This window comes from Rhinoraja longicauda, chromosome 35 (assembly GCF_053455715.1).
Source record: "Rhinoraja longicauda isolate Sanriku21f chromosome 35, sRhiLon1.1, whole genome shotgun sequence".
In the NCBI taxonomy this organism is placed as follows: Eukaryota; Metazoa; Chordata; class Chondrichthyes; order Rajiformes; family Arhynchobatidae; genus Rhinoraja; species Rhinoraja longicauda.
Window position 1 is genome coordinate 18,777,738 of NC_135987.1, and position 14,397 is coordinate 18,792,134.

The following is a 14,397-nucleotide window of genomic DNA, read 5'->3' on the forward strand; positions in this document are numbered from 1 at the left end:
GTGCTTTAACCTAGCACACAATGCTGCAAAGCCCATGCGGAGTCTAGTGGCTGAAGCAAAGAAAAAGGACAGATCTCCACATTAGTACAAACCAGCATCTGCAGTTCCTTCCTAAATATATAAACGTGATTAACTAGCCACTCACCCCTTCAAGATTAAGATCTGACGAAGGGGCCCAACCCAAAATGTCACCTTTCAATTTCCCTCCTCAGATGCTGTCTAACCTGCTCAGTTCCTTTGGCATTTTGTTCTTTGCTCAAGATTCCAGCATTGCGGTCTATTGTGTTTTCCTGTGATTACTCCAGGCTGATCTGATTCTACATCTCAGCTCCACGCCCTTATCTACCCATGTTATATTCATTTTCTTGCTTATCCAGTATCGGTCTAACACCGCCTTCAAAATATCACAGCTCTGCTCCCATTGTTGTGGAAGAGACTTCCAACGTGTAAGCAAGCCTATCAGTTTAAATTGGTTCTTCTTCCATACAAATCCCTCTCATGTTGGTAGCCAGCTCTCAAAGTAAGCATGTTCCTCAGAGCTATTCCTATTTGCATCCGTCAATGCTGCTGGACTAGGCAGATGAAAATGTTGGGCTGAAATTATCGACAAGCGAACAGTCCAGCTGGGAACGTTTTTTACACAGAAGGTGGTGGTCACATGGAACACGCTGCCAGTAGTAGTGGTGGAGGCAGATACAATGTAGATGCTCCTCTACTTACGATGCTTCGACTTACGATATTTCGACTTTACGACTGTGCAAACGCTGGGCAACGGCAGCGAGTCGCAGCTCATGTCCGGTCACGTGATCAGGTGTATTAAATGCATTCTCGACTCACGATATTTTCGGTTTACGATGGGTTTATCAGAATGTAACCCCATCGTAAGTTGAGGATCAACTGTAGTGGTGTTTAAGAGGCTTTTAGATAGGCATATAGATATGCTGTGAATGGAAGAACATGGACCATAGTGGCAGAGGATCTTAGTTTAACGGCATCATGTTCGGCATAGACATCGTAGGCCGAAGGGTCTGTTCCTGTGCTGTACTGTTCTCATAAGATCATGATCATAAGAGATAGGAGTAAAATTAGGCCATTCAGCCCATCAAATCTACTCCGCCATTCAATTATGGCTGATCGATCTCTCCCTCCTAACCCCATTCTCCTGCCTTCTCCCCATAACCCTTGACACCCGCACTAATCAAGTTCTGTGTTCTATGTTCCGATATCTTGAGCAACTGTCTTCTGATGTTGCCAAATCTTGTGTTATTATTTTTACAATAGATGAGTAAATAACCAACCAAACAAGTGATGATGTAGAAAGCACTTTGTCATTCATCTGGATTTTGTTTATCTTCTTAGGCAAACGACCCTGACTCGGAAATGTGGGGAGAAGTCAAGTACTCAATACATGGGGCAGGAGCAGATTTGTAAGTAATATTATCCCTCGAAGTAGCTGTCGGATTGAATGGGACAGTTCCCATGCCTAAAGATAAATGAAACTGAAGCACAGAGTGGATTAGTATCACAAGTGGGAGTCCAGAACCAGGGGCCACACAGTCTAAGAATAAAGGGGAGGCCATTTAAAACTGAGGTGAGAAAAAACTTTTTCACCCAGAGAGTTGTGAATTTGTGGAATTCTCTGCCACAGAAGGCAGTGGAGGCCAATTCACAGGATGAATTTGAAAGAGAGTTAGATAGAGCTCTATGCGCTAGTGGAATCAAGGGATATGGGGAGAAGGCAGGCACGGGTTACTGATTGTGGATGATCAGCCATGATCATAATGAATGGCGGTGCTGGCTCGAAGGGCCAAATGGCCTCCTCCTGCACCTATTTTCTATGTTTCTATATAATCATACTTCTGCCCAACTCTTCCATGCCAACCACCATACCCCACTTACGCTACTTCCATTTGCTTGTGTTTGGCCCCTATGCCTCTAAACCTTTCCAACTCTTTTAAGTCTTTTAAATATATTTTTTTAAACCAGCATCTGCAGTTCCTTGTGTCTCGGTCTTTGAAATGTTACATTATCTGCTTGAACTACCTCCTCTGGCAGCCCGTTCCATATACCCACCACCCTCAGGTTTCTATTAAATCTTTCCCCTCTAACCTCAAACCAATGTCCTCTTGTTCTTGATTCCCCTACCCTGGTAAAGAGACATCCACCCTATCTATTCCCCTCATGATTTTATGCACCTCCATGTGATCACCCCGCCAGCTTCCTGCGCTCCAAGGAACAGAGTCCTAGCCTGGCCGACCTCTCAATAGGATTTGAATCTTTTTGAATGTTTGTGAATGTCAAAGGCAAGTTGTCTGGTTTTGAAGGGTGAGTAGATGTGGTGATGTGTCTATCCCGGTTAGCTGAGGCTGAGTTCCCATTTCCCTTTCCCCCGACTCTCAGTCTGAAGAAGGGTCTCGACCCGAAACGTCACCCATTCCTTCTCTCCAGAGATGCTGCCTGACCCGCTGAGTTACTCCAGCATTTTGTGTCCATCTGAGTTTGGACGTCTCTTTTGAAGCAGTCTTTGGAAGTAACTGCAGTGCCTTTTACAGAAGGCACGCCCTGCATGGTAGCTGGATTGAGTCTGATTCAGGTGATAGGTGGGATGTTAGTCAAGACTGCTTTCACCTTGATGCTGTGTGTAGCTAGGAACTGCAGATGCTGGTTTAAGCCGAAGATAGACACCAAAAGCTGGAGTAACTCAGCAGGACAGGCTTCTCGTTTTCACCCTACAAACAGCTAACAGTGGCCTGGTTTTTTTTATCACCGTTACTTTTTGCATTTCTTTTATTCATTGTTCTTTATCTCTCCACATCATTGTCTATATCTCTCGTTTCCCTTATTCCTAACCAGTCTGAAAAAAGGTCTCGACCCAAAACGTCACCCATTCCTCTCCAGAGATGCTGCCTGTCCTGCTGAGTTACTCCAGCTTTTTGTGTCTATCTTTGGCCTAGATGCTGTTGAGTTTCTTGATAGAAACAAGGAACTGCAGATGCTGGTTTACAAAACAAAGACACAAAGTGCTGGAGTAACTCAGCGGGGTCAGGCAGCATCCCTGGAGAACATGGATAGGTGACGTTTCGGGTCAGACTGATTGTTGTGAGAGTTGGTATCGCAAAATGCTGGGAGTAACTCAGCGGGTCAGGCAGCATCTCTGGAGAGAAGGAATGGGTGACGTTTCGGGTCGAGACCCTTCTTCAGACAGATTGTGAGAGTTGCACTCAGTCAGGAGAATGTTCCATCACACTCCGCCTCCTTGCAACTTATAGATCGCAGAAGGGTTTGGGAGTCACGAGGTTATTTAACTTCCTGTACGTAGCCACAGAATTTATGGGACGGGAACACTGTTCGATTTCCAACGGTCAAGTTACATTGAACATCAGAATCGTTTTCCCAGTCATTTAACAGGCCAACACATTTATTGTGAGGACCATTTGCAGCAGATCTTTGTTCAGCTTGAAGCTGCACCATGTCTGTGGACACTCAGTGGGGCCTGAGTCATTTTGATTTGAGCCCGATTCTTCCCAGCTGTTATCAGGCAACTGTATCATCCTACCACAACCAGAGAGCAGTGCTGGACTACTATCTACCTCATTGGTGACCATGGGACTATCCTTGATCAGACTTTGCTGGCTTTACCTTGCACTAAACGTTAAACTGTATAGTGTACAGTTTTGGTCTCCTAATCTGAGGAAAAACATTCTAGCCTTAGAGGGAGTACAGAGAAGGTTCACCAGATTGATCCCTGGGATGGCAGGACTTTCATATGAAGAAAGACTGGATAGACTGGGCTTATACTCGCTGGAATTTAGAAGACTGAGGGGGGATCTTATTGAAACATATAAAATTCTAAAGGGGTTGGAGAGGCTAGATGCGGGAAGATTGTTCCCGATGTTGGGGAAGTCCAGAACCAGGGGTCACAGCTTAAGGATAAGGGGGAAGTCTTTTAGGACCGAGATGAGAAAACATTTCTTCACACAGAGAGTGGTGAGTCTGTGGAATTCTCTGCCGCAGAAGGTAGTTGAGGCCAGTTCATTGGCTATATTTAAGAGGGAGTTAGATGTGGCCCTTATGGCTAAAGAGTTCAGGGGGTATGGAGAGAAGGCAGGTACAGGTTACGGAGCTGGATGATCAGCCATGATCATATTGAATGGCGGTGCAGGCTCGAAGGGCTGAATGGCCTACTCCTGCACCTATTTTCTATGTTTCTATGTTTCTATTCCCTTGTCATGCATCTGTACACTGTAACTGGCTCGATTGTAATCATGTATTGTCTTTCTGCTGACTGGTTAGCACACAACAAAAGCTTTTCACTGTACCTCGGTACACGTGACAATAATCTAAACTGAACACTGGTGTCATTGATTAAGTTGCAAAAATAACTGACATCATTGTTTGATCAATGGCGCAATAATGGCACTCTTTATCAAACATCTATGTTGCTGTAATTTCAGAGTAATATTGTAAAAATTGAGCACTTTTATCAGCTTTTTTAATAAATATTTGTTTTTAAATCAGATTTGAACTGGATGCATCTGTGCCTGTGGCATTAGCTCTCCACCTAGTGGGCACTCAGCTACACTGCATGGTTCCATTTGCATCCCTGACAACATCTGAGAATGATCAAGCATGTTTAATTATTAACCAGGACCAGAATAATAAGATTCTTACTTGCTGTAGCTTTACAGGAACATTAAATGCAACACCACAGTACAATCAGTGTATTATTTGATTTGGAGGGGTACCAGCAGTCAGTCGTCTGCTGGGACCTTTAAGGTGGTAGGGATCATGGGTTTAGGAGATGCCATCAGAGTACCTTGTAGATGACAAGCAGTTCAACCACTGTTGAAGGGCGGCGGGAATGAAGACACGAGCAACTGCAGATGCTCGAATCTTGAGCAAAACACACAGTGCCGGAGAAACTCAGCAGGTCAGGCAGCATCTCATATCATATCATATATATACAGCCGGAAACAGGCCTTTTCGGCCCTTCAAGTCCGTGCCGCCCAGCGATCCCCGTACATTAACACTATCCTACACCCACTAGGGACAATTTTTACATTTACCCAGCCAATTAACCTACATACCTGTACGTCTTTGGAGTGTGGGAGGAAACCGAAGATCTCGGAGAAAACCCACGCAGGTCACGGGGAGAACGTACAAACTCCTTACAGTGCAGCACCCGTAGTCAGGATCGAACCTGAGTCTCCGGCGCTGCATTCGCTGTAAAGCAGCAACTCTACCGCTGCGCTACCGTGCCGCCCAACATGGACAGGTGATGGATCGGGACCCATCTGAAGACTTGAAACATCACCTATCCATTTCCTCCACAGATGCTGCCTAACCCACTGAAGAAAGGGTCTCAACCCAAAACGTCACCCATTCCTTCTCTCCAGAGATGCTGCCTGTCCGGCTGAGTCACTCCAGCTTTTTGTGTCTGTCTTCGGTTCCTTCAGCAATTGTGTATAAGATCATGCGGGGAATGGATAGGGTAAATGCACAGAGCCTTTTACCCAGAGTAGAAGAATCAAGAACCAGAGGATATAGATTTAAGGTGCGAGAGGAAAGATTTAATAGGAGTCTAAGGGGCAACATATTCACATAAAGGGTGGTGGGTATTTGGAAGGCACTGCCAGAGGAGGTAGTTGAGGTAGGTATTATCACAACATTTTAAAAGATATTTGGACAAGTACATGGATAGGAAAGGTTTAGACGAATATGGACCAAATGCAGGCAGGTGGTATTAACGTAGATGGGGCATCGTGGTCGGCATGGGCAAGTGGGCTGAATGGCCTATTTTTGTGCTCTATGACTCCATGAAAGTTTGTGTTGTAGAGGGAATTAATGTTTAGCATTATTTTCTTGCATTCTTGCTTTACAGATTTCTGATTCACCCAAGCACTGGAGTTATTTACACTCAGCCCTGGGCTGTGCTGGATGCCGAAGAACAGTTCAAGTACAACTTTCACATCAGAGCAGATGATGTGGAAGGCAAACACAGCTTGGCAGAGGTCTTTGTAACAGTTCTCGATGTTAACGACCACTATCCAGAATTTAATGAGCACTTTCTGGACAAGGTTATGATTATTGGATCACCTGTAAAAGTCGAGGTATGCAACCAGATCAAAATAGCGTGTTACATTTGTTTTTCCCGAGTGTGAAAATGGATGCATAAGATCAGAATTTACAGAGCTTACATTTTCTGGGGGAAAACTCCCAAATTATATATGTTTGTCTTGTAATAATATGAAGTGTCACAGAGCAGAGGACTCTGGGTTTAAATCAGTAGGCAGAGCTTTAGCAGAATGAGGAAATATATTGGTACTGTTTTTCTATTGTCACATGCATGAGGTACAGTGAAAAAACAGTGCTCTCCAGTGAAATTATACTATACATGAGTAAAATCAAGCTGTAGTACAGATAGTACAAAGAGAAAAAAAAAACAGAGTGCAGAATATTGTGTGACAGCGTTATAGCATTATAATTACAGGGAAAGTGCATATTAAAAAAGTACAAGGCCCCTATGAGGTAGGTTGACAGATCAGGATTCCCCCTTGTTTATAGAGGACCATTTAGCAGCCTGATAACAGCAGGTAAGAAGCTGTTCCTGAATCTGGTGGTACATGCTTTCAAACTTTTGTATCTACTGCTCGACGGGAGAGTAGAAAAGAGGGAATGACTGGGCTGTAAATGATCCTTGAATGGAATGGAATACTTTATTGTCACGTGTGGCAAGGCGCAGTGAAATTATTTGCTTGCATATCCAAGGTATACAAATAGCCACCACATAAGTGGCACTGACAACGTTACAAAGTACCCCCGCCAGTTCCTCCTTTGTTCTCACCCCCCCCCCCTCATGGTGGTCCCCCCACACCGGGTCCTTCATTGTTCTTCCCCTCCCCCTTTCACAATGGTTCCCCCGTGCCCTCATCAACCGCGGGTCGACCCGAATGGAGGTTGGTACTAGGCTTCCTCATCCATGCCCCAGTGTCTGGCAGGAGGCACGTTAGAGGCAGGAAACATGTTCCCAATGTTGGGGGAGTCCAGAACCAGGGGCCACAGTTTAAGAATAAGGGGTAGGCCATTTAGAACAGAGATGAGGAAAAACTTTTTTAGTCAGAGAGTTGTGAATCTGTGGAATTCTCTGCTTCAGAGGGCAGTGGAGGCCAATTCTCTGAATACATTCAAGAGAGAGCTAGATAGAGCTCTTAAGGACAGCAGAGTCAGGGGGTATGGGGAGAAAGCAGGAACGGGGTACTGATTGAGAATGATCAGCCATGATCACATTGAATGGCGGTGCTGGCTCGAAGGGCCGAATGGCCTCCTCCTGCACCTATTGCCTATTGTCTATGGTGCCATTGTCAGAAATCTGGAGGCATCTTGTGATTATTGTTTCACTGAGGATGGGGCATTAGCAACTACTTCTACAATTAAGGCATTGGTGTTAATGTTATCTGTTACCAGATGTTAACAGAACCTGCGACTAGGATTTGGGGATCAACTGGGGACTTCTAATCCAGTTAATGAAAGAAATCTTGATTAAGTAATATACAAGATTGCGACTGAATTAGATAGGGTGGACAGAGTGAAAATGTTCCCTTTAGTGGGTAGGTTTAAAACCTGATGGATAGTCATACTCATGAGAACAGACCCAATGGCCCATTGAGCCCTTGTCATCAAACACCCATTTACACTAATCCCTCACTAATCCCATTTTCTCACCACATTCCCATCGACTGCTCCCTGATTCCACCACTCGGATATAAACTGGAGGTAACCCACAACGGATAATTAACCTAACAACTACAGGTCTTTGGTATGTGAAAGGAAACCAAAATGGTCGCACAAGGAGAGCATGCTGATTATGCTGCCAAGTTTCTCACATTGCCCAGCACATCTCCTTTAAACTTTGCCCCTCTCACCTTAAAACCATGCCTCTAGTGTTTGACATTTCCTCCATTGAAAAAGGTTTTGACTGTCTACCCCATCTACTCCCCTGGTTTTTTGGGCCCTCCATTAAGCGAAGTAAGTCTTTCCTAATTACTCCCTTGAGGTCCCTTGTACCTCAATTAAATACCCTGTCAGCCCGCTCAGTCCCAGCCCACCTAAAACATTTCTCATTCTTACCCGTTTCCCATTTCCACTGGATCCCCCTACTCCCTGCTACTTGTGAGAGTGTTGGAGAGAAGTAATAATTGAGTCACCTGAGCCAAACGTTTAAACGCAGGCCAAAGACGAGGATGCCGAGGAACCGAACAACATTGTGGACTACTCGATAATGCAAGCAGACCCAGCCAATGTCTTCGACATTGACCAAGCCACGGGGGAGATCATGTTGAAGTCCTACATCAGGTCCCTGGAGGTCATTCAAAACATCACCAAGACCAGGGACTACCACTGGTCACTGGTGGTGCAAGCTAAAGACAGAGGCTCTCCTTCCTTCAGCACCACAGCGGTGGTGAGAATCGACATCACGGAGGAGGTAAGTGTGCATTCCTGATGTTGTACATAAGATCCATGCAAGAATTAATTGCAACAGAAGGCCGTAGAGGCCAAGTCAATGGATATTTTTAGGGCAGAGATCGATATGTTCTCGATTAGTAGTGGTGTCTGGGGTTATGGGGAGAAGGCAGGAGAATGGGGTTGAGAGGGGAAGATAGATCAGCCATGATTGAATGGTGGCATAGACTTGATGGGCCAAAAGGCCTAATTCTGTTCCTATCACTTATGAGCGTGAATAAAATACTGCAACCTAGCAGGACGAGAGACTTCAGGAAGGTAGCAATCTGAATGATAGAACATTTCCATCAACTTCTCCATGCATCGGTAATTTTGTTTTAGACTCTGTGATCCAAAAAAGGTTCCTGTTGGGGCATGAATTCAGTTTGCAAGTTGGATCATTTGTTTCCTAGGCAGAGATGCACTTCTGCACATGGTGTTCCTGATGGTTTCCTGTCCATTTATTGAATGGGCCTGACTCTGGTTACTCAGATACTCACAGGTAACCGAACAGCGGACCTATTGCTCCCACTGCTGTTAATTAACACCTCTGCACATGTTATAACTCAGTGCATCTCAGCAATAGGATTTCTCATGCTCCACCAGTAGTTTAGTTTAGAGCTACAGCGCAGAAACATGCCCTTCGGCATACAGAGTCTGTGCCGATCAGCGATCCCCGCACACTAACACCATCCGACACACTAGGGACCATTTTACATTTATACTAAGCCAATTAACCTATAAACCTGCACGTCTTTGGAGTGTGGGAGGAAACCGGAGCACCCGGGGAAAAACCCACGCAGGTCACGGGGAGAACGTACAAACTCCGTATAGACAGCACCGCTTGTCAGGATTGAACCCGGGTCTCTGGCGCTGTTAGGCAGCAACTCTACTGCTGCGCCACCGTGCCGCATGTACTGTGGATGACGAGATCTTCTTTATTAGCAGCAGGTTCACGCGCTGGGTCTCCACAATCCGCACATTTGACATAATTAAAAAGTGAACTGGAAAAGTGAGATCAAAAAGATCCAGGTGGTTCTATTTTCCCTGACGAACATGTGGAGCTTTGAACTGGAAAATTCAGCTCCTTGCGGTTTTACGCAAGCTAGGAGTTTAAATATGTAAAATCCTACCCTGGATGTCCTTGAGATCATCTCCTATCCTCTCCCCATCCTAGCCCCATGTCAACCCTCCAAATCTACCTGAAACTGGCACTACCCTCCAATACAGATGATCTGCACTACCCTCTAATACAGATGAGTGCACACTTGAAATTCTCTTACTTATTAGATTAGCCAAATTTGCTTTAATGCATACAATGATATTCATTTAGAAAGATATTTTGTCCCCAGCACAGTTCTTTGTCAATATGAGTCGCTGTTCATTATTCCAACTCTTTGCCTGTTGCCGCTCAGCTAGTTTTCTGATCCTCGTGAGAGTTATCATCAACTGACTTTTGGAAGCGCAATTAAAGAACAACCACAGACATTCCCTGGTCTCCTGCTTATATTATTTATTCAAAGAAAGCCAGTAAAGTTCATCTGACAAAAACATACCTCTATAAATTGACTGTGACTGTTTCTCCACAGCTAAGAAGTTCCAATGTGCTATGTTTAATTGTAGAGTCAAGCCATTTTCCAAATCATATTAGACTTCACCTTCTTACCTAACTTAAAACTTAAAGATGACACAGTGGCGCAGTGGTAGAGTTGTTGCCTGGCGTTTGTACGTTCTCCCTGTGACCACATGGGTTTTCCCTGGGTGCCCCAGTTTCCAAAGACATACAGGATTGTAGGTGAATTGGCTTCTGTAAATTGTACATTGCTCCTAGTGTGTAGGATTCTGCTAGTATATGAGGTGATTATTGGTTGGCACGGACTTGGTGGTCTGAAGGGCCTGGTTCCAAACTGTATTTCTATGAAAGTAAAAGTTAAACAGTGCAGTTTCATTGCATAAGATAATAACAATTAAAATGGAAACCAATAATATGTGGAAATGTTCATTGAATGAGTGAAATTTATTTCTTATAACTGAAATCTTAAATATTGTGAAGGCAGCTTTGTGAACTAGATTGTTTAGTTTTTCTGCAAATGATGGAAGCAGTCCTCGAAGATTATTATGTTCTTTCACTTCTCTACCAAACAGTGAAGGGTTTAGAGCTCTTAGTCGAGGAGTGGTTTGGTGTTACAAGGTATGGTGTGGGCAAGTGTTATCCTGAGCTAACATGCACAGAGGCTGAGAGCCACAATCTCAGGCTCAATGAGATAAAAAGTCAAACTACCCAAACATTCAACCTATCGTTTAATTGTGAGTGTGTGTATTATATTGTGCCTTTAACTTTAAGCAAGCTTTGCTCAAATGGAGGACTAAATGTACTTATCCAACTGTCGATTGCTAACTTGTTTACAAAATGTAGTTTATGGTTCTATGGTTAATCATATTGATTGATTGATTGATTGATTGAAAGCTGCAGCAGGGAAACCGATTGCCTTAATGAAGAAGGGTCTCGACCTGAAACGTCACCCATTCCTTCTCTCCAGAGATGCTGCCTGGCCCGCTGAGTTACTCCAGCATTTTGCCTTAAAGTATAGATCAGTGATGGATTATCAATCAGCCTAATGTCATACCATCATAAAACTGATCTCAGAGTGGCCACGGTGGTGCAGCGGTAGAGTTGCTGCCTTGCAGCGCTTGCAGCACCGGAGACCCGGGATCGATCCCGACTAAGGGTGGTGTCTGTACGGAGTTTGTACGTTATCCCCGTGACTCTGTATGTTTTCTCCGACATCTTCAAGCATTTAAACTTCACCAAAAAAAATTTGGGCAATTTGTAGCTATTCTCAGACAATAACCTCGATACCTGTTGTGTTGTCGGGTATAAACACCTTAGGGATGGAAACCTGCCACACCTATCTGGTCTAGTCTTCTTTCTGCTCCTGTTATACCACATGGTTGCCTCAGACTGCCTCCGGGCAATGAGGGATAGGCAATACTTTGCAAAATTGGGGTGGCACGGTGGCACAGTTGCCTTACAGCGCCAGAGACCCGGGTTCGATCCTGACTACAGGTGCTATCTGTGCAGAGTTTGTACATTCTCCCCGTGACCTGCGTGGGTTTCCTCCGAGCTGTTCGGTTTCCTCCGACCCTTCAAAGACATACAGGTTTGTAGGTTAATTGACTTGGTCAAAATGGAAAATTGTCCCTAGTGTGTGTAGGATAGTGTCAATGTTCGGGGATCGCTGGTCGGTGCGGACTCGGTGGGCTGAAGGGCCTGTTTCCGCGCTGTACCTCTAAACTAAACTAAACTAAACTTTTAAAAAAGAGCACTAGTTTGCTCAAGCATTCTGATCAGCATTACTGAACTCTGATGTTTTAACATTTCCAGATTAAAACAAGGCTAAACTCTTATATTTTGGGCCTGAGGAATCGGCCGTGGAGAATATTTAGGATTTGTGTGAATACCATCGGTCTCATTGTTTCTGTAACAGTGATCATTTCTGCCCTGATGTTCTGGAAAACTGCGAAAATGTCCCATGTACACCCAAGCAGCAAGGTCCGAAAAATTGTCAAGGGACCAGCATGAAAGAATGTGGCTGATTAGTGACAGAGCTGGACTCCACTTCCACTCAAACTCAATGCAACGGACCGGGTGCAGAAAACACTTCCATTTCCTCCTCCAATACCGACACTGCGGAGGTCTGTAAAAGAGTACGGAAGCAACAAATGAAGGTGCGACCGACTGTCTGCTTGCACAGTGGAATCACTCAGAGGGATGTGCAGGAAGGAACTGCAGATGCTGGTTTACACCAAAGATAGACCACAAAATGCTGGAGTAACTCAGCGGGTCAGGCAGCATCTCTGGAGAAAAGGACCGAAGAAGGGTCTCGACCCGAAACAAGGGTCGGGGGCCATACCACTACCGACCCTTTGGCACGGGAACGGACCAGTCCAGGGGGGCGGTCCTTTGCTACGGATATAAGGACGAGGTTTTGGGCGCGAAGTCATTCCAGCAGACTTGACCGGTCTGATAACAGTGTAATAAAACCGAACCTCCCGAAATACCCGGCTCCTCGCCTTTATTTCGGGCCTCTTTCGATGCGCCACAACCCATTCCTTCTCTCCAGAGATGCTGCCTGTCCCGCTGAGTTACTCCAGCATTTTGTGTCTATACTCAGAGGGATGGTCTTGTACAATAGTCAGTGGGAAGCTCTGATAGATACAGCCCAATGTTCTGAAGATCATTGTGGAGCATTGTGATGATCTAGGTACCCTACACTGGGTCTATGCCAGTGGAACGGCAGATAGCTGAGTAAATCACAGTTTTCTCTGTGTCATAGAGTCATGGAGCCATAGAGTCATAGAATCATACAGCATAGAAAACCAACTTCAATCCAACTTGTCCATGCCTACCAAATTGCCCCTTCTAAGCTTATCCCATTCGTCCTCGTTTGGTCCATATCCCTACAAACCTTTCCTATCCATGTACCTGTCCAAATGTCTTTCAAATGTCGTTGTTTTACCTGCTTCAGCTACCTCCTCTGGCAGCTCATTCCAGATATCTCCACCCCTCTGTGTGAAAAAACAGTTCCCTCAGGTTCCTATTAAACCTTTCCCCTCTCACGTTGAATTAAGTCCTCTGGTTCTTGATTCCCCTAGTCTGGGTAAAATACTCTGTGCCTTGATTATCCACATGGAAAGCTTCTAATCCTCAAAACTTGAGCCTTCCTGGTTGGCTCATGCATGTGTTAAGGAGTGCCGTAAAGATGGCTATATTCAAAGACCAAGGTTTCTTACAGATGCTCATGGTGTGAGCGTTTCATCAGCTTGTTGCTGATCCCTAACTGCCCTTGAGTAGGTTGTGTTGAGCTGCTTTCCTGAGCGTGTATGGACTATGAATTCCAGGAACTATTCCAGGAATTTGGCAATATATTTTCAAAGTGTGTGAATAGTGGAGAAATTGGCATTCCCACGTACCAACTGTCTTTCTAAGTAGTATACAGCTTGCAGGTTTTGGGAAATGCTGTCAAAGAAGTCTAAGTAACTGTAGTGAATTTTGTAGATCATAAATACTGAGGCAATGATATTGGTGTTGCAAAGAGTGAATCTTAGTTTGGTGGATGGGGTGCAAATGGACAGCCTTGTCATGGATGATGTTGGGCTGGAGTGTTGCATCTCCACTCGTCCAAGCAAGAAGAGAGCACTCTACTGCAATCCTGACTTGTGCCTGGGGATCAGTCGTACTGACTGATTGTGATTGAATGGGACAAGAACAGTGCCTTGTACAAATTGGAAACGTTTTGGAATATCAGGAGTTGGGTCTCTTCCTTTGACCTGCTTTTGGATCTACAGTACTTATGACACTGGTCCAGTTACTGCCCAAGTATTGATGGTACTGGATTTGAAGATGGCAATGTGAAAAGGAGACGGTCAGCTCCCTCTGTCCAAAGATAGCTTTTGCCTTTCACTTGTGTGTGTGAATGTCACACTACCCACCCATGACTGCTGCATGTGTACATAGGTTGCTTCATTGCATGAAGAATTGCAAATATACATGAACAATGTTGACCTGTCTGTGAAGATCCCAGCTCTAATGATCAGGAAGGTCATTGATGAGGACATTGTAGATAATTGTGTCTTAGGCGTATCCCAATGGACTGGAGTCATGGTCTGTGACCACAACTGAGGTGTCCGATCACCACAGATTCCAGCCATGAAGAGTTTCACATTAGATTTTATTCAGTCTCCTTGTTGCAACTCAATCAAATCCTGGGCCAATGTCAACAGCACCATTCTCAGCTCATCTCAATCTTTCATCTCTTTGATCCATGTTTAAACAAAGGCTGCAATGAGGTCGGGAGTCAGATCATGCTGGGAGAAGGCAAGACAAGACACGATCAT

The 14,397-nt window shown here is 44.8% G+C and overlaps 1 protein-coding gene across 4 annotated transcripts in view; it reads left to right on the forward strand.

The window, feature by feature from the left end:
• Nucleotides 1–14,397, forward strand: part of cdhr1a (cadherin-related family member 1a) — a 67,676-nt gene that overhangs the window by 48,220 nt on the left and 5,059 nt on the right. For all 4 annotated transcript variants that reach the window (XM_078428663.1, XM_078428664.1, XM_078428662.1 and 1 more), the window contains 3 exons: nt 1,360–1,427; nt 5,882–6,110; nt 8,228–8,482. In XM_078428663.1, coding sequence (XP_078284789.1) covers nt 1,360–1,427; nt 5,882–6,110; nt 8,228–8,482 — 552 coding nt within the window. The remainder of the gene's footprint in view (nt 1–1,359; nt 1,428–5,881; nt 6,111–8,227; nt 8,483–14,397) is intronic.